The 27,649-nt window shown below is 58.7% G+C and overlaps 1 protein-coding gene across 2 annotated transcripts; it reads right to left on the minus strand.

The window, feature by feature from the left end:
• ZXDC (ZXD family zinc finger C) lies at window positions 1-27,379 on the minus strand. 2 transcript variants are annotated; one of them, XM_082847756.1, is made up of 11 exons: window positions 26,480-27,379; window positions 24,300-24,452; window positions 24,134-24,212; window positions 22,949-23,079; window positions 19,516-19,686; window positions 16,232-16,881; window positions 15,329-15,391; window positions 14,654-14,738; window positions 2,234-2,358; window positions 1,457-1,555; window positions 1-518 (listed from the first exon to the last, which is right to left on the minus strand). In XM_082847756.1, exons 1-11 carry the CDS (start codon window positions 27,333-27,335, stop codon window positions 432-434), a joined length of 2,499 nt encoding a protein of 832 aa, XP_082703882.1. In that variant the 5' UTR covers window positions 27,336-27,379; the 3' UTR covers window positions 1-431. The 2 variants fall into 2 exon arrangements, with proteins under 2 accessions (XP_082703882.1, XP_082703881.1); XM_082847755.1 differs by lacking the exon at window positions 1,457-1,555.
• Between the last annotated feature and the right edge of the window lie 270 nt (window positions 27,380-27,649).

Below are 27,649 nucleotides of genomic sequence, written 5' to 3' on the forward strand. Positions count from 1 at the left end.
AAAGGTTTAACTCCATATTTGGTCTGTGCAGGGGCTGCGACAGGGCCCGGGGGCCTCGTCACCCGTCACGTTCCCCTGACACCAGGCCACCTGGGCCACTAGACCCGGTGCCACCCCAGCTCAACCGCAACCCCCACCGAGGGCGGGGACAGCCTGTTCGCTCTCAGCCAGACGCTGTGCCCAGTGCTGAAGCCCGTCAGAGGCCACCGCGGAGGCTCCGTCCTCTTCCCTAGGCACGCAGCAAGCCCAGGCGGATGCAGGCTGCGTGCACAGCCGAGCGGGGAAAAGGCACGCTCTGCCCTGAGAGGATGGTACGGCCCCAAACAGCTCCCTGATAAACGTAAGAAAAACACTTGCGAAAATGTACCCAAAGTCTCTGAAGAACGAGGCCAGCCTTCCAAGTGGCGCCCTCGGCCCAGGCAGAGCTGGTTTCACTGCAGGGCCCACAGGCCGACCGTGCTGCCCGAGCTCCACATGTCCTCGGGCCCAGTGGCCCCTCCAGCTGCAGGGAGCACCTCCTGCGAAACCAAGCACAGTGGTGAGCTCGGCAACCGCAGCACAGCGCAGGCCCACACGCGCCCCTGGCCTCCCTTAGTTGAAAACGCTCGTTTTCCCCCTATTTTAAGCATATATTCCTTGAAGGAAAACATTTTAGTATCAACAAAACTAAGCACTAAGCAAAGGTGAACTCGGTCCTCTGCTCTGCGTTTCCTCAGAGATGAGACTGTCCTTCCTGACCTCTGACCCTCCCCACTCGCTCTGGGAGCGCCCCCCCCACTCCCAGTCACGGTCACAAGCTGCCGTCCACGGCATCAGTGCAGACGGGCTCCAGCCACGTGGCCGCACCACCACCACCCAGCCTGCCACCAGGGAACAGCGACCCCCTGCTCACTTGTACACGACCCTGAGATGAGGAACGCCCGACGGATGGAGGGGACGGCCGTGAGGCCGTCCAGACGCTGTGACCGCACGCCCTCCAGTTCACCCCCACCCCGCGCTCCGTTCAACATTCACTTCTAACGTTACGGAAAATGTCGAACAGCCCAATTCAAATATAAGAAAACCAAAATTACTGTTTGTTGCTTACATACACTTGTGAAATTGGATAAGCTACATCATGATTTATACCCAGATCTCAATTATCTACTGCCACTCATACTCAGCTTAGCCTATTTCCCCACAGGCTAAAATCTGGCCCACCCAGCTTCCACAATTCTAAACGTATGGACCCTTGAAGACCGTATTAAATTCCACCCCATCTACCATGACGAGTGAATCCCAGCTGTACGCTCCACCTTTTATGTCTCGATCCCTTAGCCACCTCTTCCACAAAGTGGAAAAACACACTGGCAACCCACCCAGCGAGTCCCATGCAAGGCCACCTCAGGGAGACACCTCTGGAAGCCGGAAGCTTCACGAGTCTCAACAAACCCAAAGAGCAAAGAGGCATCCAGACCTGGAGGACGTAGACGGGCATGACAGCAAGCAGGGGTTGGGAGACAGGAGGCTGCGGGCCGGGCGCCAACGGGAAGACCACGTGCCCTGAGGGGTCATCCTGGGAAGGCAACCGCACACGGCTCAGTCACCTTGGCCCGAGGAGTCCCGCTACCTTGAGACGCAGCAGAACCAGCGCACCCGCCTTCCAGGGGCGGCCTGAGGCCCAGCAGTGACCGGAGCCCTCCCCCAAGCCCAGCTCGAGGCCCAGCTGCATGGCCCTGCGGCCCGAGAGCCGAGTACACAGAGGTGCTCAAAGAGGCTGCGTCAGAGCCATACATCCTCAGCGTTTAGACCTCTTCTCTCCCAAAACCCTTCCAAATCATCTTCCAGCCCCTGGAAAGCGAGGCTGAAGGTGACAGCGTCCCCGGACCACGGCGGTGGGAGCAGCCGCAATGGCCCGGGCGCAGCCCTGCCCGAGGGCCTCAGTGCGGCAGAGAAAATGAGGGAAACGAGCCCAGCACCATTCCCGCACAGGCCACGCCCTCCGGCTGCGCCCTGGCACAGGACGAGCGCGCTGCCTTCACCCGGCCCCGTGGGGACAGGGCCAAGTCCTGGGGCCCGGCCGCACAGGGAGCCGGACGCACTGCCAGTTGTCTGCGGCGCGGCCACAGGACCTCAGGCAGGAGCGGGATAGAGTGCAGAGGGCAGGGTGCAGGGGGGCTGGACACGGGGAATGCGTGGGGAGTGACGGACAGGGGGGAGGCAGGACGGGGCAGGACAGCTCACGGGCTCTTACCTGCAGCAGCTGGACCTGGGCGCACGGCAGAGCCACACCGGGCACTGCGAGGCTGCCCCACAGCCAGGCTCCCGGGCCGGCAGGGACGCCACCTTCTCCTGTGCTCAGTGCGGGCCCCGCGGCTCCTGAAACACACAAGGCCCCCAGACTCACAGCCGCTCAGCCAGAGGGAAGAGGCCGAGACCAGGCCTCCGCTTAGAAGCTGAGCAAGGCTCTCGTGTCTTCCGCACAGACGGCTCAGGCCACACAGTCCTCAAGGGTGGATTCCTCTTCACCCTCGAAGCCTGGGGCACGCGGGGTCCCTGACACACGGAGCATGACCAAGCTCACGGAAAAAGAAGGGAGGGAAGCCGGCTGCGTCCCCCCCGCGCCCCGCTGCCGGCACCTCAGCACCTGCTAAATGGCTCTGTCCAGCTTCCTTCGCAAAAATCATCACTTTCCTGGTTTCATAACAACATGCTTTTTAAAAAAATTAAGCACAAAGAAGAAAGAAAATATTCTAACACCCAGAAAGGGTTTTTCTGACACAGGAACCCTGGATTCAAGCCTGGTTCCACCACCAACTCTCCCTGACCCTGGACAGGTGAGCTGAGCTCTGGCCTGGGGCTCCCACTGCAGAGTGTGGGGAGGATGGACCACGTGGATGTGCTCAGGGTGCAGGACCGAGCCCAGCGCAGAGCGAGCACCCAGGGGTGGAGGCGCTGTCACTGCTGGGCAGACACAGGCATGGAACGGCCTCACAAAGACAACCTTACGGTGAGCAGCATGGCGGCATACAAGCTCACTTAACAGAAGCACCCAATTAAATGTTGAATTAAGCAACGCCAAGAGAACAAGTGAGGCTGAACGACTTGCTACTTCCAGAAAACATGTCTTCAGGAAAACACCTAACTGACCTCAAGTCAAAGATGAAAAGCACGAGAGGCTGGCCAGCTATTTAGGTTCTGTCTCCCTTCTGCCGGGCACGGTTGGCTCTGCTGCCCGACGAGCCAGCCTGCGGGCCCCATCCCCGGGGTCTCACTGCCGACCCCCCTCCATGTATGTCCTCTGGGTCCAGCCCCCGTTCTCCGCCTGCCCCAGGAGCCTGACGCCCCTGCTGCTCCCAGCAGGACTCACTCCCTCCCCTTCAACAGGGAGGAATTCGATGTCTCCCCCTGTCCTCCTGGGGCCTGTGCTGTTCCAGCCACCTCTGGAATTTTACCTGAATCATCGTTATGCTTTGAAGCCTTTTATCACCCTTAGATATTTCCCCACAATACAAATCTGTACATAAATTGAAATTTTACTTATTTTTAAAGTTTTCTTAAATATATTTTCTAGAAGTGAACATTCTTCACCTGAAAAAGTGAGTTACCATTGCAATTATCAGAAACGCAAACCCAGTCAAAATAAGACATTAAACTTTGATAATTATAAAATATTAAAAGGAAAATTACACTGAAAAATGCATCCAGAGGAGTGCACTGCCAGCCTGCTCCCAGGTGCCTCGTGTCTGCGTGAGCACTGCCGGCCTGCTCCCAGGTGGCTCGTGTCTGCCTGAGCACTGAGACTGGTAAACATACATTGTTGCCAATTAAAAAAAAGTCTTAATAAAATGCTCGTGTGCTTTAGTTTCATCCCAACTATTCAGCTGAAAATTGAGCTCATTTATGTTGGACGAAGCCCATGTAACATGGTCAGCCTTACTGTGCTGAAGGGTCCGACTTCATTTTTCAATCCAAATGAACATACAAAGACATGCTTCAAGGAATATCATGAAACCACTATGGAGTTAAATTAAGGCAGGCACCAGATAATGCATCTTTTGAAGTCAGTTTTAAAAGTAGGCAAGATTTAAATGATGTAAATCTAATATTCATCATGTAGTCATACAGCATAAAGATGAGATGAACCTGAGCCATTTCTCCTTATTTACGCTGCAGTGACTCAGCGCCAGCTGTGTGGGTCGCGCTCTAAGTTACCTGTGAAATGAGAGCTATGATCAAAGCTTTGCTTTCATTCATGAATGTGGGCACGTATGCTCCTCAACTAGGGGGAGAGTAAAAATCACATGTACAAATCAGAAATAAACCCCAGTAATTGTGTCTACACATCACGATTCCGCATTTCCTTCATACTCAACGGAAGACGGGTCCACACTGCTAAAAAGCGAGTAAAACTAGAATATCACTGTTAATAAGACCAAGCGAAGTCAGTTTTAACTACTGTATCAGCACACACCTAACCTGAAAGAAATCACAAAAGTCCTCTTTTCAACGTGTACCTTCAATCCAGTGTCTGGGAATCTGGTGACCCCACAGACCCCATGGCTACATTTACAGGAATCGCTGCCGCTGGCATGAAGGGCTCGCTCTCGCCCGGGGCTCCCCGCCCCCATCCAGATTAACGACCGGGCCCGGGACAGGAGGCCCACAGCCGAAAGCGGCCCTCGTGCGGGCGCCTGTGCCGCCCAACTGTCCTGGACCCTCTTCTCCAGCAGCTCAACTCACGGCAGCAGCGGGGGCTGGGAAGCTGAGGGTCTCCGGGGAAGTGCGCACCCCCACGGGCCCACCACACGCCCCAACTCCAAGCACCTCGACACGCGCCCCTGGGAGGCCTGCCGGAGGGTGGGCGGGCGAACTGGCCACATCCACCTGTACAGGGCTCGTCCCCGGACCAACCTACAGGGCCTGGCCGAGGGGCTCGGGAAGACCCTGGCCTGTTCCGCACTCTCCCGAGGGGCGTGGTGAGGCTGGTGGAGACACAGCGGGCGTCTGTGGAGGGAAAGGGGCAGGAGAGCCTGCAGTGGCCCCTGACCTGACGCTAGGAGAGAACGCATGGAGGCTGCGGCCCCGCAGGCCCCTCTCACGCCCAAGATCCAGGCAGAGCACCGCTGTCGGCACCACAAGGAGGGGACCCTGACCCCCACGGAGCGGGCGTTGCCCAGACTCCCTGCTCGAGCCATCGCGGTGGGTGTTCTGTTACACGACCCCAAACGACAGACTGTGCCATCGGGTACTGTGTCGACACTCAAGACGACCACAAATTAACCCCACGCCTGAGCGTGACGGAGAGGTCCGTCTCTGCGGGTGCCTGAAGGCACGCGGACGCAAACCGAGGGTCGCCACACGGAGTCCTCACCAGTAAAAGATGCCGTGGCGCTAAACATAACGTGACTCATCTAATTAATAAGCCGATCAAAAGAAAAATCAAACTTCCTTTTCCACGGTGGAAATCCACAAACTCTTACCAGGCAGGTAATCTTCACACTGAACTGAGTATTCTCCACATTTATCCAAAATGCTGACCTGTGCTGGGTGACTTTAAGGAAGGGAGAGAAGAGTAAATCCATCCAGCAGATACGCTTCCACTAAGCAGACCTCAAAAGACCATCCTCTTTGGGCCTCAAATGGCAGGGTGAGCCGGACTCCACACTGCACGCCGGACCCCTGGCCCATCCGTGAACTACGGGACCCCCCAGCTGCCCTCCCAGGGCCCAGCGAGACCAGGTGAGGCCGGCAGCACAGACCCAGCTCGGACCACGTGCGCGCTCACCCCAGCTCCACCGCGAGGCCCTCGCAAGCACACCCCTGCGCCACAGAACCTGCCCTCCATGCCCAGTGGGTGGGGGGACCACGTGGTCACTCTCCACGGGTTCCTCGTCGGAGCCACAGAACACAGCAAGAAACTGCAGGGACTGCTCCCTCCATTCCTGCAAGGAAGGAGATCTGACAGGACACAGCACGGACGCAGAGGCACTGGGGCTGAATTCACTGACGTGTTCAGTCCTACACAGCTGTCGAGAAGATGCACTATAAAAACAGATCATTCACAAGGAGAGACATTCACGTTATTAACAGGAAAGAGCAGAGTACTGTATCGTTTCTTCCAGATAAGGATATACATGCAGTTTATACACATGGAAAACGACCACCATCAAAACGAAGGACGTGGTCTCCCGGGGCGGTGGAGCACAGGCCAAGTAAGAAGCCACTTCCTTTCTCCCCGACTAAGCCAGCGTCACCAGAGCCACTCACCGGACCCCACGCTCTGCTCTGCGCCCAGTGTCCCACGGGCCCTCCCACCATTTCTCTTTCCTGAAGACGCACCAAGAGTCTCACAAGTTCATCTTCCACAGGAGCTGAAGCCTGACGGGGGGCTTCAGGTTCCTTTGGGATTTTCAAGGAACTGAATAAAAGATGTAAATCAACACTAGAGGCAGAGCATTTCAAGCCAGGTATGGGGAGGCCCTGAGCAGGCCTCATCCAGGCCTGGCGTCCTTGTCACGGGGGGTCCCGAGACACCTTGTTACTGTTAATGCCGTTATGAGTGAGATCCGTCTTTCGTTACTTTTTTTCGGATTATTCTAATAGAAAAGCTACGAATCTGATATTTGCAAGTTCGTTGTGCAATCAGCTACCTACCCTTCCCTCTTATTTGTAATGACTGGAGTCAGTTCCCTTGGGTTTATAACCGTCATCGGAAAGCAATCACCGCTTCTCCCTACGTACCCACCCTCCTCCAGACTTCCGCAGATGTGCCTAACGCCCCTGTGCTGTTGCCCGGCTGCCTCTTCCCCACTGTGATGGGATACGACGCTGCCAGTCTGACTTGCTTACTAGTAAGGGAAATCTCTCTGGTTCCTAAGGATGAAGGTTTTATGATTTTTAAAAATCAGCCATAAGGACTTCCATCAACTGCCTTGTTCAGCATCGGTGAGTACACAGCAGTGCCCACCCCGACCCCAACCCGAGAGACGCCGTCATCCGGGCCGCGTGCTGGCTCCCCAGGAGCACCGCATCCGCCACACTCGCGGTTGGTGAGACACGGCCTTTCCGCGTGCGACGTGGTGCCGCCGGGCCCCTGAAGACTTTGCAGCCCTGCACCGTGGGGTCCGTCCCCCTCAAGTTCCTACGCAGAAAATGGGGCATCAGTAGCCACGCCTCAGGCTGCCGTGAGGACGTGGAGAGGGAACGGGGTGTGGGGGAGCCCAGGACACAGGGCATAGGACCAGCCCTCGTCTACGAGGAACTCTGTGGGACACCGGGCGGGACGGGGCACCCGTGTGCCGAAGCTCACGCTGCTGGCCGTGCACCAAGTACAGGCGTGTGTGTTTCCAGGGACGTACAGACGAGCCCACACCCACACGCGCTGATGAGGGAGCAGGGGCACCCTGCCAACACCAAGGGGCCGAGGGGCCCTCAGCGAGGTCTGTGGTCACAGAAGCAGCTGCAACATCACTGCCCCTCAGAGGCGCTTCTCGCCGGGGGTCGGTCGGGGCCCAGTGGCACGCAGGGATGCTGTGGTGTGGCACCCAGAGGGGCTCCATGCAGGCAACAGGGACGTGGGTGACGGTGCACTAAAGCACAGCTCCTGGGCAGCACCTCAGGCGGGCATTGCCGCCCCAGAGTCCAGGAGGGGGACAGCACACAGGGCCACAACCACGGCAGGGCCGCCCCGCAGGAACGGGCTAGGGAACACAGCGCGAGCGAGGTCCTGGTCCCCTCCTCCTGCCCCGCTCCCAGGACGGGAAGGCCAAGCTGGGCCCACTGGGAAGGGCAAGGTGAGGACCCACCCAGAAAGGTGGATGGACCCGCAGAGCGAGCCAGGGCCGTGCACCGCGCAGGCAGGCCTGCTGGGCGCACGGCCAGCCAGGCCCAGGGCCGGTGGAGGGGGCGGTCTACGCGGACGGGAGTCCTCCGCCCAACCGCAAAGCCGGGGCCTGAAGCACACACAGCCCTGCCCGCTGCTCTCCTTAATCTGCTCCCACGGCTGTACGGATGGTCTGTGAGCATGAACCGTGAGCGCCCTGCGAGACCCACAGCCTTCCCTGCACGCTCTCCAGTCCCGCTCCCACCCCCGCCCCGGATCTGCGTCCTGCCTGGGTCGCAGGGTCCCCCGAGGCCCTCACGCACTCACGGAACGGGCAGAGCTGCCCTCGCCGCTGGTCAGAGGGTGTGCTCAGCGGCCCGGCCCCGCCGGCCCGGGGCACCCACACCAGCACCATGCTGACCTCGGTGGGGGACCCCAAGAAGCCCCTGCTCTCCTTGCCTGCGCCGTGTCCCTATGGCTTACTTTCACAAGGACAGGTGGAAGAATCCTTTAGAAAATACCACATCCCTCTTCTAATCACGCTCTCATGAAAGCCCAGTTCTGACAGTGACCCAGAGGCCCCAGCGGCCTGGCCTCCTGCTGGCTCCGAGCTCGTTCCCAAAACACTCCCAGCCAGCTGCTCTGGACAAAGGGCCCGTGCTGAGCACACCCTCCGGACCCGGGCCTCGCCAGAACGGCCCTTCACCCGCGCAAGCCCACACGGGGCCTCTGCCCCACGCGAGCCTGCGAAGCCTCGTGGGCCGGCTCCTCGTGATGCCCACACCCCTCCTGACTGTCTTCCTTGATGACTGTGATCGCAGGAGCCTCCTCCCCGCAGCGTCTCAGGCCAGCTCTGTCCCCTCCCTTTCAGGTCCCGCCCACTTGGGAAATGTCCTCCTTGTGAAGGGCGCCTTCTCCACTGTCCTTCCTCCAAGCTGCGGCCACAAAGGGCACTCCTGCGGCTGAAACGGGGCACTTGGGTAACACCTCAGCCCCATCACTTTCCGGGGATCCTTCGGGTTCTCTTCTGAGTCACCGTCTATCCCCTCCCTGCAGGTCTCACTCATTCCTCTCAGTTTATTTCAAGGGCCAGAAGCTCTGGGACCACACTGACACAAGGGGACGACGGCGGTGCGTCCAAGCAGGACGCCTAGGGTGGGGATGGCTTCTGGCTACAGAACCTTCCTTCCATTCCATCAGGAACAGAAACCAATTTTTAGAATAGAGAGGATCTGTTGAGAAGACAGTACCGTTCCTCAGGGACCCTTCCCTGTGAGACCTGAGTAGCAGACTTCCTACCGCCATCACCTCAGGCTCCCTAACCCGCTGTGGGACAGCAGACCAAACGCGCTGCCGAACCCCAAGTGTGTTATCTGGGGAGCGGTGTTCTATTTTCAGAAGTCACCATCCTGGAGACCCCAGGCCACGGGCGATTCCCGTTCCCACGGCCCCTTGGCAGGGCACCGACCACGCCTCCACCGGGGGCAGACCCGCCCACAGCTCAGCCCTGGAAACACTCGCTCCACTCCATCCACGGCGTCCAACCCCTGGTTTCTGAGTCATGATGATTTCTGTCTTCTCGGAAAACCACGCGTCTCGTTGCAAGGACTCCAAACTTATAATCACGTAGTATAGAGGATTTCTATTTACTTTCCACTGAATCTGTGGAATTCACTTACGCTTCCCCTTTATCCTTTGTAAAACTGCTCAGACGGATGTAGCAAATGGCAGCCCAGGAGCTGTACCCACTTAAGGCTGCTCTGTTTGGCCCACACAGATTTTTTTAAAAATCTGAGTAGGTTTTCACACTTAAGTGTCAAAATCAGGATTTCTGACTCATCTTAGTCTGTTCTGTTTCCGTCTTGAAAGACTCAGCCCCTCCTCCTTGTTCAAGAGGAAGGTGCCCTGCTCGGCGCACCCGCCCCTCCCACACAGAACAACCACCGCCAACCTTCCAGGGCTGCAGGCACTGCACCCGCCTCAGCCCAGCGCAGCCCCACGGGAACCCTCAGCCCCTCTGGAACCCCCAGCCCCACGGGAACCCTCAGCCCCTCTGGAACCCCCAGCCCCTAGGGAACCCTCAGCCCCTCGGGAACCCCCAGCCCCTCGGGAACCCTCAGCCCCTCTGGAACCCCCAGCCCCTCGGGAACCCCCAGCAGCTGCTCTTCTGCCTGTTTCACAGAGAAGGCTGGGGCCCGAGAGGCTGCCTGCTCAAGTTCACGCCACCACACGGCCACCTGCTCCTCCTGGAAGTCTCTGACCAGCTCCTATTTCTTCTTTCACCCAAGAGTTTTTACTAAGTTTTATTTTGTTTTCCAAGTGATTATTACTGTGTTTTACCACATTACGGTCAAAAACATGTAGTACCAAGCTGTTTTTTCCTAGACTTTGCTATGGTTTTCCTGACGCCTAATTTGTTCAGTTCAATTTATATAAATATTCCACTGTCATGGAGTAGAATCTATTACAACAACTTTACTAATCCCACGGTAAACATATTTTACATCTTTATTTTTTCTGCTTGTTCTGCAAATAATTAAATTAACAAATTCCAATACTGCTAGGTTTTTATCCAGTTCTCCTGGAGTTCCCTCTGTGCTTACTTCATATTGTTCGCTACTGTAAGTTTTCATAGAAATATTCATACAAACGGTCACAAGTCACGGTAAGACCGTCGATTATGTGTGAACAGCAACTAAAAGTAGGAAAAGGCTTCTCTGTCCCAATTGTTTTCTTTGAATTCTATGCTTCTGATATTAGTACTAACCCCTACTTTGTAACTTTTGTTTTTTGTTTTGCTCTATCTTGTCTTAATTTTAACCTTCTAAATACTCCCGTCCACAATATGTCTCTTCTGGACATCGTGTGGTTGGGGTTTTGCTTTCTGTCTCAGTCAAAACAGTGGGGGAGTCCCACTCATTTACGTTTTCACTGTCACACAGACGTGTGTGTTCTGCTGGTTACACCTCCTCCAGTGGGCACCATGCTTTCCTCCCTTCCCTGCCCTTAAAGAGCAGAAAGTGCACATCCGTTCACAGTTCTGAAGTTGGGTACATTTTTTTTTAAGCTTATTCTGCTGTCAGCTTCAAGAATAAAAGTTTCTCTTTTACGTTGAGAAAATATTCTAGGTTTGAGGGGGGAGCCTCAGCACTCAATAGCAACCCAATGGCAACAGTGCTGGATTTTAGACCCTATGTCCACTTTTCAAAGCGTTCAGACTACGCACTCCCTAAGAACCAATGGGTGCGCTGCACTGAACCGCGGCGACACCGCGAAGCCACAGTGCTTACACGACTCGACTCCACCAGCAGTCCTGCTGCTGCAGCTTCTCTACTCTTGGACCTATTACACCACATCCCGAAACCCAGGAGGTCCCCAAACCCAGGTTTCTCCCAAGTTTGGTGCCAAAAAGAATGTAGGAGCAACACGCGACCCAAAAGCACGTGAAGACACTTCACAGTCTTACTGACTCACTTAAGTGAACGCGTTTCACTAAAAAGCCAACACCAGAACTAGGCGTGGTGAGAAATACAGAGTGTGTGTGCCACACTCCCACCCTAAAACGCAACACACTCTGAATCCGGAGCACAGCAGCGTGGGCTCACACGCATGAATCTGCTTCCCGGCACGGCGTCCCGAGGCAGCAGCGCCCTGGGGCAACAGGCAGCAGCACAACCTGCACCCAGCGTGGGAACGGACGCCCTGAGAAGCGGCTGCTCCAGGGCTGGGCCTGGTGGTGCCAACAAGTGAGGGGCGTGCCCGGCAGGAGGGCACAAGAATCCACCAGAAGAGCGGCCAGCGGCCAAGTCAACACGGAAGGGATCGATCACAACCAGCACCAGTGACGTTACGCTGAAGGACGACGTGTCTTCCAGCCTGTACTGATATAGTATCGATTATAACCCAGCACTAATGACATTACACCGAAGGACGACGTCAGCGTCTTCCAGCCTGTACTGATACAGCATCGATTATAACCAGCACCAGTGACGTTACGCTGAAGGACGACGTCAGCGTCTTCCAGCCTGTACTGATACAGCATCGATTATAACCAGCACAAATGACGTTACGCTGAAGGATAACGTCAGTGGCTTCCAGCCTGTACTGATACAGTATCGATTATAACCCAGCACCAATGACATTACGCTGAAGGATAACGTCAGTGTCTTCGAGCCTGTACTGATATAACTGACTGGACTGATAAGGGGAGAGAAGGGACAACTCTCCCTTCCAGAAAATTCTAATTAATACACGCACAAGTGGAGGGAAATGGAAAACCACCGTTAGACCACCACAGTGATGACAGCACAGGCCAAGCTGTCCTCACCTGCGGACAAGCGGGCGGGTGAGGAGAACGGACCCGGCGCAGCGTGGGACCGGGCTAACCTCGCCCCGTGGCCCAGCCCCTGGGAAGGAGTCTCGAGGCCTCTGGAGCGCGCCATCTGGCAGACAGGCCCCTTCAGACAGTCTGACAATGTGACTCGGGGTGGCAGCCTTGGGCCACAGGGGCAGCTCGGCCTCCGGAGGGGGTGGGGCCGTCAGCACTGACCACAGCGCCAGGGACAGGGCGGCTGGCAGCTTCGCTGGGAGTGTCCTCTGCCTGCAGCCAGCTGTACTGTGTGTCCCTTTGCTGCGATAATGCATAACCATGGGTTCTGAGCCCTTCTAGAGAATTCGTGACCCCAGAGAGTCACAGGGACCCTCACACTTGCTGGAGGTGTGAGAGTGCGGTAATCCTGCAGGTCTGCACTCCAGCCCAAAGTAGCCACCTCAAAACAGACATTTATCCCGACAAAGGGAAAAGCAGGGACTTCACCATGGAGGACACAGCGGACCCCACCTTAACCAAGGGGCCAATGTCAGCTTTGCCCCAATAACTTTACTGCATGGACCCCGACAATATGCAGGGACAAGGGCACCTCACTTTGGGCCCCCCAAAACACACAGCCTTGGTCCAATCAAGAGAAAGCACCAGAGAGACCCGAAGGGAGCGACGCCCTGGACTGAAGGGCCAGCATCTCGACAGGAGCATCTGGAAGGTCGAGGGGCAGACACAGAGGAAGAGGCCGAGGGGCTGACCCAGGACCCTGGGTAGAAGAGGGCCCTAGGGGACCGCCACGTGCACGTGAGGCCCGAGCCCATCAGTGGCCCGTGGCCCTGGTCCTTCCCCAGCTTTGCGGACACACATGATCTCGGACCACGTCCACACGAGGGAGGGTGGGTGAAGGGCACCACAACTGGGGACAACACACATGGAAGTGTGTTTCTGCAAGTCTAAAATGCCCCCAAAGTAAAGGGTCAGTGAAACACACAGCTGGCCCCGAGGGTTCTGGAAAGGGGCTGCGGGTCTCTATTTATCTTCCCCCATCTCCTGGCTGTTACGGGACACAAGAGGGCTTTCCAGGTCACGCGGGGCAAAGGTGAGCAAAGGTGAGCCTGCACACCCCAAGAAGAAGCTCTTCCCCTGCCGTCACGTGTGCAGGCTGCACGCTGGACGGGTTCCAGATTTCTATTTCCCTGGAAAGTCGATAGTCAATGAGCGTGTATAAAGTACCCTGACCACCCCTGGAGGATGCAAAGAAACCAGCTAGCTCGTTATTTTGAAAACTGACTAAGAGAAAAGTGTAGACATTTCTGCTGACTTTCCCGTATGAGCAGAAGTGTTCTAGCTTGAAATGGGAAAGACATCAGCGTCCTCCTACAGCCTGATAATGAGCAGTCCAGACCCGGGGCGTCCGCGGCTGGGCTGGCCGTCAGGGCCCCACAGACTCTAAGTCGAGTCAGAGCAAAGCCTCCAGCCGGAGCGCCTGGTTTACAGGAAACACGGAGACAGTGACCTGTTACCCTGAAGCGTGAGACCCGCCAACCTGACGGGGCAAACTGCCCAGCCTCCAGCGCACACACGTACGCACACACACGCACACGCACACACACACGGGCGGGGCTACGAGTGTGAAAGAGACCCCAGACCTGCAACAACCAACAGGAAATACGGGCCTTACTTGGGTGATTAGAATAAACAGGCATAAAAGCATTCGTGGCATCTGAAACGACTGAAAATGGGAACGCCGGCTAGGTGCTGACTTTAAGCAAACACGTGCTGCTAACTCCTAAAGAGGTGATGACAGTGCCTGGAATGTTCTTAAGTGCCCTTGTTTTTAAAAAGATAACGCTGAAATATTACAAAAACAATGAAAACAAAACTGTCTCTACGGATGCCGCCCCAGAGCAGCTCCACTTCCACGGAGCTGAGGCCCCGGTCCCTCACCAACTGTGCCCTCATGGACGCCACCACCACCTGCCACCGCCATCTCTGAAGCCCCCCCCACAATAACCCCCCTCCCCGCCCCAGCCTTCGGGAACCGCAGGGCGGGCCCTCCTCGGCACGAATGCTGACAGGGCCCACGCTCACCAGGGGGCACTATTTACCGCCCCAGAGAGGAGGGCGCTACCATTACATGAAATAAGACACTGTCACGTTAAGAAAAACAAGATGTAAACTAGTATACTGCTAATCCTACATACCTTTCGATGTTTTAAAATATATTTTAGATAAATGTTTTTTATACAATGAAATCTACAAAATAACGTTATTTGAAGAATTCAGCGTCACCTTCACAAAAGGACTGACTCAGTTTCCCTTAAGCACTGTGCCCACTACCCCATTTTCAGGATGGACGGAGGAGGTCACCAACTAGCAGGTCCTGTCTAGTGTTCCTTCTTTAAATTCAAACAAGATGCCGACACTTTAAAATCAGAAGCGCTCCTGCACTGGGGATCCACAGCGCCACACGCCCCCTGGGGGGCTCCACGAGACGCGCCCGGCCCCCTCCCCGCACACAGCCTCACCTGTGTGGCTCCCAGCTCCTCTCTGCTTTTTTTCCTTGGCTAGTTGAATGGCTCGGGAATCAGTTCTTGCTGAGCCCCCGCCTTCCTGAGACCAAAGAAAAGCGTATCAGTCACGGGACCCAAACAGTAGAGGGAGGGGAGCGGGGGACCTACTGAGCGCGGGGTCTGCTTCCTGAACAGACCCCAGCAAAGGCTCAGAGAATCAAATACCACATCCAGTGACAGCGACAGCTGCACGGACTTTGAGTTGGAACCATATACGTGATTTTATTATCCAGAGAAGCGAAGTTTATTCCTTCAAAGTCTAAAACATACTAAAATATTTTACACAGAAAGTGAACTGCAGGCCACTCTGCTGTCTGACACACGGAACCCGTGTGTCCTCAGTGACCAGGACTCACTGACCGCGGCCCCTCCCCGGGTTGCAGGACGTGTCACACCACGCCCGCTGGGCCACCCCGGGGGCCCGGGCCGTGTCCCCCACGGAGGCTGCTCAGGGCAGCTGCTCCACTCGGGGTCCCACCCGGCAAAGCAGAGCGGTAAGTGCATCACTGAACCGGGCGTTTTCCGAGGGACCTGACGTACGCACACGGGACTGGGAGCGCCGTAGCCCTGCGGACACACTGCGAGGACACGGTGGAACCCCCATCCCCACAGAGAGAGGCTCGGGCGTACCTGCGGCCCCTTCGCCACGCGCCTTCTGGGCTCACAGACGCCAGGCTGGCCCACGTCACACAGCTAGTGAGAGAACGGACAGGGTCAGGGTCAGGGTCAGTCTCGTGCTCCGCCGGCCCTCGGCCACTGCCGCATCCGTCACAGAGAACGCCGATTCAAAGGAGTAACTTTTCTTTATATCACGGTAAAATAAGATTTAACTTTCTGAATATAAACATCGCCATCACATTTAACCTGCACCACAAAGAAAAACCTACTCGATCACTCCCACCTGAGGCTGAGGTAAGACGTTCTCTTAAGAACCTCTGATTAAATTACTTTAAATTATATTAAATGTATAACTGACATAAATATAGTTAAAATATATTAACTGCCAAGTCTCGCAATTGGAGAAGTGCTCTTATAACCCTCCAGAGACAAAGGCTCCCAGACCACTCCCTTTTTTTGTTGTTAATTCAAATTAAAAATTTTTGCGTTTTAGTTTCCGTTAAGCCTTAAGAAACATTTGATGTCACAATTCCTCTTGGCCACGACTCCATCTGAGGATCTGCTATTACGTGATAAGCTCAAATGCAGAACGTTTCAACATTATGAAATACCTCAGCTTTTTTCAAGAAAAGACACGTTATCATCAAATCACAGAACTCAAAAAGACCTTAGAAATCATGTAGCCAAAGCCCCTCATTTTAGAAATAAGCGAGAATTTAAGGCTCAGACACGTTAAGTGATTTGCTCAAGGTCATAAAACCCAGTCCGTTCCAGACTCGAGACTGGAGCTCAGATTTCCAGACTTGCAGGCGGGAGCTCCATCCTTCCGCAAACCCCTAAGAAACGTCTGCACGCAGATTGATCCAGAACACCGCACGACGGGTGTGAGACGTGACCGAACAGAGCGCTTCATACCAAGTAGAAGCCGCCGGTCCCCGCACCAAGTCCCGCGTCTTTCCGAGGTCCGAGCTCCTCTGCAGGGCTGGACTCCACAGGCTGCGGCGCCCCTCCGCTCCACGCCTGCTGTCTGACGGCGTCGGGGTCGGGGGCCGAGTCTGGTTCCACTTTGATGGGAACCAGCAGCTCCGGGGCACTGCTGTCTCCCTGGGGGCCGCTCGCAGAGGTCAAAGCCTGGGGGTCCCGACTCAAGCTCTTCATGGGCAGAGCCACCAGACAGCCCAGCGCCCCTGGGTCCACGGCCTGCACGTCACCTGCAGCGAGGCTGCCCTGCTGGAGAACCGTGGCTGCCGTCCCGAGGACGAGGGGCCTGTCCGGGCCCAGTGGGACGTCACTGTGGGCCACCAAGACCAGGGGGCCCATGGGCCCTGAGGCAGCCTGACTGGCAGGGAGGCCCCCCCCGAGAGAGGCGCTCACAGAAGTCACGTCGACAGTCAGGATCCCAGTGCGGAGCGCCTCGTCGGAGGTCCTGGGGGTACCACCGCTGTCACCAGGCGTGTCGGAGAAGAGGACCGCCAGGTCCACGCTGCTGAACTCACTCTGGCCGGGGCTGCTGAGGTCACTGCTGGGCGCGAGCACGCCTGGAGCTCCCAGCGGAGGGAAGAGGTCTGAAAAGGAAGGAACACTCTGGTGACCTCAGGCCCTCAAGAGACCAGGGAGCTCTGTATGTGCTCAAGACGTGAGCAGGCGGCCACCGAGGGGACAAGGATGGTTCTTCCTGCCGCCGGTGCCTGGCCCTGCAGGCGGCCACGCTCTGCAGCGAGGCACTGTGGGGGACACGCCCGGCGCCCTGTCCACGCTGCCCGGAGCCTCGAGCCCACAGGCATCTCCCCAGATGACGGGCGTGACCTGGGTCAACGACGCTCCCCAAAGTCACACCGCCCAGTGACGGAAGAGGCAAGACTCAAACCCAAGTCATCCTGGCTTCACACCCTGAGCTCACTCCACCACGAGCAGCCACCCTAGGAGACCAAACACCCTCGCGGAGCAGACACCTGCAGGCCTCGGGCCACGCTGAACCCTGGCTCCCTGACACTTCTGGCATCAGCTATGCGGGTCCACGTCCCACCCAGCTCTCTGCCCACTTCGCGACAAGCAGCTTCTCCAGAACGAGAGGGCGCAGGGCAGGGACGGACAGCGGGGAAGATCCGGGCTGCCGGCCCGCCTGCCTCTGGGCTGGAGCAGGGCGCCCCCGGGAGCTGCGGAGAGCGCAGGTCGGACACCGCACTCTGCAGGCCTGGCCGCGGCCTCCTGGATGGAGCTGCTCCGTTTCCAGGCTCCACCGCCCCCACTGCCGCGGGTCCCAGCGTCTGTGCCCCTCAGCGGCAGACACAGGGCCTGGCCCTCAACAAGCCGCCCTCGTTCACTTCATTGCTGCCGCAGCGCTCTCCCAATACTTGATTATTTGTTATTCAATTAAGATTTTAAGTAATCAGATTACCCTTGGGAGGATACTGAACACTAACGCACTGTAAAGAAGCTTCAGTGAACATTCAAGTTGAGGGTTCATACACAAGAACACCCGATCACCCAAGCCCTAGGGCTCACCGGGCCCAAGCAAACAGGAAACGGAAGCACAAAGGACTGGGGCACAGCTGCCAGACGAGGCCCTGGCCGCCCCTCTCCTGCGGCTTCCGACGCCCAGGCCCGGCCTGGCACCATCCCTGCCTCCCAACCCTGAGCGAATCCCAAGCTCACACTGTCCGGCTGTGGACCCACGTCAAGGTGCCTACGATGCTTCTACTGTGAACCTATGAAAGAAACCTACTCTAGCCGCCATCCCCCCAAAAGTAAATAAACGACAACCAAATTCAGAACCTATCACCTGCAGCTGTCATGCTGCTTCAAAGTTTAAGAAGTGGATCAATCTACCATTGCTTCAATAGTCACCTGGTACCAAGGAAACATTCTGAAAGGGCAGTGACCCTCTGAAATAATTAAAACTGGAAACATGTCTCTTTTTCAAAAGTTTCCTTGATAACCTTGATGATTCAGCTCCCTATGAGAAAATCAATAATAATCTAGGCAAACAGGTACCAGTGTGTTCATCAATTTCCTATTAGCATTTTGCTGATTCCACAAATGTTTACTAGAGACCTGCCAACGTGCAAGGGTCAACATCCAAAAATCATTAAACAAACGTTTGCACAGAGCGTCCAGCACTAGGCCACACCACGACCTCACCCCAGCACTTCCCTGCCGATGCGAGCCCCAGCTGGGACCAACGTGAGGGGGACCCGCGCAGCCACCCACAATAAACAGATGCTCCCAAGCCCCTAGTTATCAGGAGGCAAGCCTGGGACCCCGTCACACACCCGACACGAGACCACGTCACATCATGAATGCCCGGCCTGGGCCATCCCCCGTCACCTACCCCACACAAGACCACGTCAGAATATAAATGTGGGGCTTGGGATGCACCCCAGTCACCTACCCGACACGACACCGTGCCACACCGTAAACGCCAGGCCTGAGACACACACCCCCGATCACCTACCTGACACGAGACCGTGTCACAGCATAAATGCAGGGCCTGGGACCACCCGCCCCTGTCACCTACCCAACACGTGCTTCACATAGTGGTGCCCCTCCCAGGATCACAGCGGGGAAGCGGCTATGCCTGAGGCTGGCAGGCCTGTCACAAAGGTGGCACCAAGCAGGGCCTGGCAGCAGCTGCTCAGGTAACTACAGCTAGGACTTCACCCTCCAGGCCCTGCCAGGAGCAGCAGGCCTGCCGGGCCACAGAGCACGGTGCTGGGACGGCTCTAGGGAGAGGCAGCCGCCGGGCCACCCAGACCCTCAGGCCCGCCCAGGGGCCGGTGCACGGGGCAGGATTCTCAGTCCCAGGCCCCCAGGTAGCAGGACGGCCAGGTCCATGTGCCCAGAGTCGCCCCTCTGGGCTCGTCGTGGTTCACGCTCTGCCCCCAGAACGTCCAGGAACAGCTCTGTCCTGTCTCCAAGGACTCTCCCAGGCACTGGGGTGGACAGGAGGAGCTGAAGGAGTCAGACGCAATGGGGGGCAGGCTTGGAATACAGGACGAGGTCACAGGGAGAGACTCAGAAGGCCAGGCTACGAGGGCCAACCCCGTGGAAGCCCCTCAGAGACGAGGGCGGGCGGGCGAGAGGGTCAGAGGCGGGAAGCGGCAGAAGAGAGGCCACGGGGCCACGCGGCGTGGCAGCTGCGGTCCCTGCCACGCGTCCCGTGGACTCTGGGCGCCCTCAGGGCCGTGAGCGGGGCCGACCTGGGTGCCGGTGGTGCTGCCTGATCACGTGGGCCTTCACGCTGTGCTTGGAAGCAAAGAGCCTGTGGCAGCTGGACACCGGGCACCTGCTCTTCGTAGCGGCCACGTCCTGCAGGTGCTTCTTGGAGTGGATGTAGAGACTGCTCCGCGCGGAGAACCTGGCACAGCACCCTGGGCAGAGAGAGGGACGCGTTAGCCTGAGGGTCCGCGTCCCGGCAGCACCCAGACAGGGCACGTCCCCGCTCTGCCCCCCGCAAGCGCCCTCAGGCAGCATCACGAGGAAGCCTGAAGCCCCGCATCGGCCGCGGACAGGACGCGTGACCTGCACAAGCAGGCTGACCGCCTCCAGTAAGCTGCTACTGGAAGAAAACCTGCGACCCCGTGACATCTGGGGCTGGAGACCACCCCAGAGACCCGCCACTTCCTCTCATTACGCCCCTGAGAAGCTGTTGCCCAGACAGGCCGAGCAGATGGCCGGGAATCGAGGCAGGAGGGGAGCCCGGAGTTGGCCCTGCCCCAGTCCGCAGAGCAGACACACACCCGGGGCAGACCCAGAGATACAGCCGCCCTCCTTCACGCCCCAACGTCCCACTGCTGGAGCTCAGCACGGCGGGGTCACAGGAGGGAAGAGGGGTTCCTGACGGCCACAAGCTCATCACCTGGTAGGGACACATAAGCAGCCGGCTGTCCTAACACAGGCGGACTAAAGCCCGGGGTCAGGCCGCCCAGCGTGCCGGGAGCAGAGGAGGGAAGGTCTCAGGAGACAGGTCACGTCTGAGGTGCCGGGCGGCGTGGCCACCACAGCAAGGAGGTGCGGCCGAGGGGCTGCCAGGCCACCCGTGTACGGCCGTCTCGACCCCCTCTGTAAAGCGGGGCCTCCACGGTACTCAGGACGCCCAGGAAGGACGCCACAGCGCTATCACGCTACAGCATGTCAGGGAAGGCGACGGGGTCGCTGGGGGCCGGAGCAGGGCTACTGCAGGAAAAGAGGCTACGCAGAGAGGAAACGGCCACGGCAGTAAGGGCTCTGCTACCCCTGAGAGCAGTTCTGAACTGATTTCATTTTCAAACAAAACTTCACACCCGTTTGCCAGGTCAGGCTCAGGTCAGGCTCAGGACAGGGCACTTGGGAAAGACAACAGAGAAGAGACATCTCTGGTCTTGCCCCCGGGGGCCCTGTCGCCACGCGTGCTCCACACCCCCTCCCAGCTGGGACCCTCACAGAGACTTCCCGAGGGCGGGGTCGACCACCACAGGGACGTCACCATGCTGCCGCCAGCAGAGTTTCTACTTGTAGAGATACTTGCGAATTCAACAGGGAACAACGCAGGTATCATTTTAATTTGTATTTCCTTTGGTGATCAGAAGTATGACCGTTTTTTCATGTATGTCAACGACTACGTTTTCCTAATTACAACATAATCTATTGAGACTTGCGTTACTGCTTTACAAATTAAGGATATTCACACACAGCCCCACACATTTCTACCACGTTACCACCCCGCCAGGGGAAGGGCAGAAGCAACTTGTCAAAGACAGACTTCCCTCCAAACCCCAGCTCCTCAGGAGTCTGCCCAGCTCGCACCCACATTCCGTGGGCTCCACGGCAGGCTGGAGGCCCAGAGAAGCGCCACCAGGCACACGCCGCCCTCAGGCCGCCCCCGTCCACACTCCCTGCCGTGCTGCACTCCCCATCCTCTCCTCCTCCTGCTACTACTATGGGAACGGCGGGGAGTGGCGGCTTCTTAACTTCTTATTAAGAATGTTCCAAACGCCTACAAAACCAGAGAAAATGGTGAAATCACCCAGACTCGAGAACTGTCAGCTCTCAGCAAGTGTGACAAAGGATTCTGGGATGCCTCCGCCAGCCCGCCTTCACCGCCGCCCCCTTGACCACGCGCCGCCGGTCACCCTCTATGTCAGACCCGCGCAGGGCTCTCAAGGATGCACTTACCAAAAGGAAAATCCTGCCTCCTCCGTCGCCAGCCCTGCCCCTTCCTCTTTGCCTCAATCCCCTCAAGGAGGAGGGAAGCCTCGCCCCGCCCACCCGCCCCCGCCATCGCCGCAGGGGTTAGCCCGCCCCAAGGTCTCTCCAGCCGCCCGCGGCCCCTCGCACCGGCCCACTTGCCTCCTTTCCCAAACTTGGTGTTCTCTTGGCCCAGTGCCCACCTGGCCCCTCGCGTCCTCCTCAGGCCCCTCCCGGGGCGCCCTCCGCTTGCCCACCCGCACGCAGCGCAGTTCCCAGGGCTCCACCTGCCGCCAGCGGCAGGTTACTGATGTCCTCTCGGCCCTGAATTAAACTCCCTGACCAGCGGGGCCCCCACCAGCCCCATTGGACAGAAGCAGAGAAGAGGCAGGGCTGGGAGCCGCACGCAGGCGCCTTCGCGGCACCTGTCCCGCCCCCAGCCCGCCTCTCAGGCCCCAGCAGCACCTGCGCCGCCTCCCGAGCACCTGTCAGCAAAGCCAAGCCCGCGGGCACCTGGAACGCAGCGCGTCCGCGCCCACCTCCTGCCTGTGCCCCGTGTCCCCGTCTCAACTGAGACGCGGACCCAGCCGCCACCCGCTCCACAGCACCCGCTCCTGAACCCTCGCCAGGCACCATGCATTCTAACTCCCGCCTCTGCCGTCTACGCCGTCCCTCCCTTCCCAGCGCCCGTCCAGGCACCGGCCCATCTGCCCAGGACCCCAGACTCAGCCCAAACCTCCACTGTGGCCCCATCACCCCGCCTAGAGCCCTCAGCCTGCTGCCCACACAGGCCCTTCTGCCTCCACCGCCCCTGCCTACCGGGAGCCACTCCCCCACCCCAAGAACCCTCTGGGTGACCTCCTCTGTGCGCCAAGCACCCTGCACGTTAGCTGCGTACCTGTGGCCCCAACCGGAGCCCTGGGGAGAGGCGGGCCTGTGTCTGCTTAGACCACCTGGGCTACATTCCAGAAACTGCTCAGCTGGAAGTGGGTCTTTGGTACCCCCTTCTCCAGGTGAGCAAACTGAAGCCCAGAGAGCCTTGCCTGAGGTCACTGATTCAGGGAGGGCGGAGCCAGCGTTCAACTTCACAGCCCGAGGGACCCGGCCCGCCGTCCCGGAATCGCGCCTCTAAACCGCCAGCCCGGCTTCAGTGCTGTCCAGTCCCAGCGTGAGGAGCCACGGCTACGGAGTCCGAGACACGCGCCACGTGCCGAAATGGGCTTTCTTCACACGTTCCGTCAGTGGATCCTCACAACCGTCAAACCCAGAGGGGACTCAGCAGAGCGCCCCCGCAGGGCCCAGGCCCGCGGCCTCACTCTGAATCTGCTCTTTCCGACACACTGCTCCCAAGACCCGGCCACCGGCTAAAACCAGCCGAGCCCACCTCACGGCGCAGCTGACACGACGCACCTCGAAGCAACTTCCACGCATAGCGTCCAGGCGGCCGTGGGGCCGGCTCACACCTACCTTCCACGGGACACGCGAAGGGCTTGGTGCCCAGGTGGGTGACGCTGTGGCCCTTGAGGTGCTCGGCCCTGGTGAACGACTTCCCGCAGCCCTCGACGGGGCAGGGGAAGCGGCGGTCCTCATCGTGCTTCCTGCGGGACAGAGAGCAGCAGGCAGTGACCACTCACAAGCAGAGTGTTCCGTTCCGTTCAGGAGGAGCAGCCTCCCAGAGACCCTGATGAAGCCGCTTCCGCCGCTCAGCAACCCCGCTCCTACACGGGCTGTCCACACCACAGGGGACACCACCTCACAAACACACAGCCTTTTTCTAAGTAGACACCTCAGATCCCAACTGGGCAAGTACAGACAAACCACCCAACCTCCCTGGCTCCCAATGCAGAACAGGAGAACAAGGGGCTTCCCTGGTGGCACAGCGGTTAAGAATCTGCCTGCCGATGCAGGGGACATGGGTTCAATCCCCGGTCTGGGAGGATCCCACATGCTGTGGAGCAACTAAGCCCATGCGCCACAACTACTGAGCCTGTGCTCTAGAGCCCGCGAGCCACAACTTCTGAGCCCACGGGCTGCAACTACTGAAGCCGGCGCACCTAGAGCCCGTGCTCGGCAGGAAGAGAAGCCACCACAAAGAGAAGGCCACGCACCACAATGAGAAGCCCCCGCTCGCCGCAACTAGAGAAAGCCTGCACGCAGCAATGAAGACCCAACGCAGCCAAAGATAAAATAAATAAAAATAAATAAATGTATAAAACAAAACGAAACAAAAACAGGAGAACAAGAGCTTCAGTGTCACAGCTGCTGAGAGACCGAACAAGGGACACAGGCCAGGCGCCGAGTGTCACCTGCACAGAGGCCCAGTCCTCCAAGGCGTCATCACTGCCGCGGGAAGTTTGTAAAGACACGACGAAGCCTTAGTCTATAAGCTTAATTTTTTTTAAGTATCAAATTGCATATTAAGTATACCAGTTGAACTTAAAAACAAGTACACACAGAAAACACTGACTCTGGGGGATCAGATTCTGTGTGCTTTTCTTCTTATAAGGTTTCTGAATTTTCCAAGTTATCCACGTTGGTTTGTTTTTTATAACTTAAAGAAATCCAAAGATTATTCCACCCATAGGCTTCTACTACTAACAAACAACTCACCTGTTTTCAAAACTGACAGTTCAACCAAAACGTAAAGATTACCTTTTGTGCCTCAGGAGCTTAGACATGCTGGTGAAGGTCCAGCCACAGCTGTCAGAGTCACAGATGAAAGGTCTCTCGCCTTAGAAAGGAAAAGAATCACACCACGTGATTACAAACGTGAGCTGCGCTGGCGGCAGAGGGGGTCCAGGCGCCCCCGGCTTCTCACCTGTATGGCTTCTCAGGTGGATCTTCAGACGACAGGCTTTGTCATACTGTTTGCTGCATCCGGGGAAGGAGCAAGAAAAGAGTTCCTGTTCCCTGAAGTGGGCCCGGTTATGGGAGAACAGAGCGCTCACCGTGATGAACGTCTTCTCACAGCCTGAGCAGAGAAAACACAAACCCTGCTCACCGGCGTGACGAGAATCACACAACTCAGCTCAACCAGTCGCCACCCCAGGGTGCTGCGTGCACTGGGGCAGACGCGGAGGACGACTGAGGAGCATCTCCAGACAGCGAAAACCTTCGCAGCGAAAGCAGCAGCCCACGGTGCACACAGGCCACCTGTCCCCATGTGACCGGGAGACACAGCACCAGATCAAGAGAAAGTCCTCCAGCACAGCTGTGCCCCCAGTTCTGTAGCTCAGACCCTGTGGACACGGTGGGAACTCAACTGCCCAGGTCACCCGTGTGAGACCAGAAACCCAACGAGAGAAATCAGAGACTAAGGAACAAGATTCCGCCTGGTCGGGCTGAGCTTGGAAGGGCTGCAAACGACTGCAGTAACACCTGGGACTTTTTCACCTGTGAGAGTGAGGCCGCATCCCCCACCCTCGTAAACGTCCCCTGGACGTCCTTGGCGGCTGGCAGCCCGGCCTCTGGCAGCGCGCTTCTCTCCCCCTTTGGTCCATTTCCTGGGGGTTCCCTGCTCTGTCAAGGGTCACTGGGGTCATCTTCGCTCACATGGCCTTTTTCCACCACCTGCATCATCGACCCCGGCTGAGCCACCAGACTTTGCACATCACTAGCTCTCCTTTGACAGAAAGGTTCAGTGCTCAAACAGGGCAGAAAACACGAGGCTACGAGACGCTGACCAGGAGTCTGCGCTGCAGCGCTTCTCAGAGCCTTTACGGTGCTGCCAGGTGCGCACAGCACTCTGCAGGACAGCGCAGGGAACCCCACTTTTCACAGCGACGCTCAACCGGGAAACGCTGATCTTCCTGAATGCCTTCCAAGCCCCCTCTCGGGCATCGACCTGTCTGTGCCCAGCAGCCCCGGCCATCCCTTACTTCGGGCCTAGGTGCCTTCCCACACTCCGGCAGGGAGGTCTGAACAGGCTCAGCAAGAAGCACCCTCCCCCACCCGACAGTCAAGCCTCCCGGCCCAGCTCGCAATCCTTCCCACTGGAGCCTCCTCAGCGCCCCACTGCGTCTACCTGGGTCACCCCTCAGAACCCTCTGGTCCGGAACATTCACGCAGCTTCCCTGGTCCCTCTCCTGCTGCCGCCCACCTCAAACCAACACCCCGCGTACCATTCACCTCAAAACCCCCAGGGTGACCCCGTGCCCAGAAGCAGGCTGGACCCCGGTCCTCCTGGTACTACGCTCAGAAGGAGGCCCCTGAGGTTTTTACTCGAGGGCGGTCCGCAGACCGCCGCCAGATTCCGAGTGCAGGACCAAGCGTTCGGAATCAGTGGCCTACAGCCATGCTCTCCACGGAGACGGGGCGCACAGGACAGGCCAGGGCACGTGGGAAGAAATCACGGGAACCTGGTAACGTGAATTTTCTTCCGCCCTTTCAAAAGCCCACATGTGAGTGCACTTCATAACACACATTCTAAGGAGCGCACTCCGCGTCCATGACGCATCAACAGGGTCGCCGGGCACACACTCGCGCTTCTCTTTTAAGGAAGGGCACCTGGGAGGCCCTCGGGCACCCTGCCCCCAACCCGCCCCACTGCCCCCATTCTCTGCCTTGGCTCTGCAGCGTGGCCCCCGCACCGCTGCCCCTCCTTCCCAGGCGGGAACCTTCTCTCGTGCAGACACACACTCCCCCCCGAGAGCAGCTAGAGCTGCCTATCCCAGTAGAGAGCTCAGGGCACTCACAGCAGAGAAAGACCCCTCCGCCCACAGCATCCACCCGCCCAGAGTCTCTCCGTCTGAAGATAAGGACGACTTTCAGAACTTTACGCGCAACTGTGAAGCCCGAAGGAAACAACGCTTTCAACGTCACAATAGTGGATGCACCGCACCTCCGCGATCATCCCCTCGGCGCCATAAGGCCTCGCCTGGGCCGCGTGGCCCTGCGTCCCTGCAGCCCGGGGCACGCGCCTACACGCCGGACGGAGCTTTCCTAAGTGCCGAGACCTGCCTCAAACTCCCGTCTCCGGGCCCCGCCGGCGCCGCTCACCGGGAAAGTCGCACTTGTAGGGCCGCTCGGGCTCGAAGTGGCTGCGCTGGTGCGAGCTGAGCTTGGCGTGCGTGGGGAAGCGCTCGGCGCACACCTCGCACTTAAACAGGCTCTCCTGCTCGTGGCCCTTCATGTGCGCCCTGAGGTTGTACACGGTGGTGAACTTCTTGCCGCAGCCGCCCACCGGGCAGCCGAAAGGCCGCAGCTTGTCGTGCGACTGCAAGTGCCGCTTGAGCTTGTACGACGTGGTGAAGGCCCAGCCGCAGCCGTCCAGCGGGCACTTGAAGGGCCGCCGGCCCTGGCCGCCGCCGTGCGTCAGCAGGTGCACCTGGAGCTGGTGCTTCTTGGCGAAGGCGAGCGCGCACTGCGGCTCGGGGCAGCGGTAGCCGGGGCCGGCGGACGCGCGGCGGGCCCCTGCCGGGCTGGCGGCCTCCTGGCCGGGCGGCGGACGCCGGGACGGCGCAGCCAGCGCGAGGACGCCACGCTCCAGGTGCACCAGCAGGTCCTGGCCGCCGGCGGCCCGGGGGCCCACGAGAGGCGCGGCGCCGGGGACCTGCGCAGGGCGGCCGGCCGGGCTCGCGGCGGCGCCGGGCTGGGGCTCGGTCTCCCGCCGCCCCGGGGCTTCGGCCGCGCCGCGCGCCACTTCCAGGAGCACCACGAAGGAGTCGCCGCCGCCGGGGCCCGCCGGCCGGGCCTCCCCGCGCCGCGGCCCCTGCGCGCCGTCCTCTGGGTCCCGCAGCAGCAGCAGCCGGCGGTGCGCTGAGCCCGGGGTTCTGCGGGTCCGGCCGGGGCCGCCGCCGAGCTGGGGTCCGCGTGGGGCCGGGGCCGCAGCGGCGAGCAGCGCCGGCGCGTCCATCTTGGCCCGCTGCGCGTCCAGCCACCGCCTCGCCGGAAACGCCACCCCGCACGCACGCACGAGGAGCGCGACGCCGTGCGATACGCACGCGAGTCGGCGCCAAAGCCCGGCGCGGAGTGCGACCCGGCGCGCGCCGGCGCCGGCCCGAGGCGCGCGTGCGCGGAGCGGAGGGCGGGGCGCGGGGCCTGCCAGGCCGCGTGACGTCAGGGCTCCGCGCGGTGGGCGGTGCAGGGTGGGTCGCTGGCGGCTGGGGTTACGACCCCGGCCGGGTCGCGCGGCGGAACCGGCGGAACCGTGGGTCGGGGACGGTCCGG

Source organism: Leucopleurus acutus (assembly GCF_964270905.1).
Source record: "Leucopleurus acutus genome assembly, chromosome: 10".
Classification (NCBI taxonomy): Eukaryota; Metazoa; Chordata; class Mammalia; order Artiodactyla; family Delphinidae; genus Leucopleurus; species Leucopleurus acutus.

Bases quoted from the DNA above. Each gene is read 5' to 3' on its own strand.
- ZXDC (XM_082847756.1), bottom strand. From the start codon at position 27,335: ATGGACGCGCCGGCGCTGCTCGCCGCTGCGGCCCCGGCCCCACGCGGA. The intron at 23,080-24,133 runs GTAATCTTTACG...TCTGTCCCGCAG, and splicing joins AAGCTCCTGAGGCACAAAAG to GAAGCACGATGAGGACCGCC. The intron at 14,739-15,328 runs GTACGCCCGAGC...CTTTGGTCTCAG, and splicing joins GCGTGGCGAAGGGGCCGCAG to GAAGGCGGGGGCTCAGCAAG.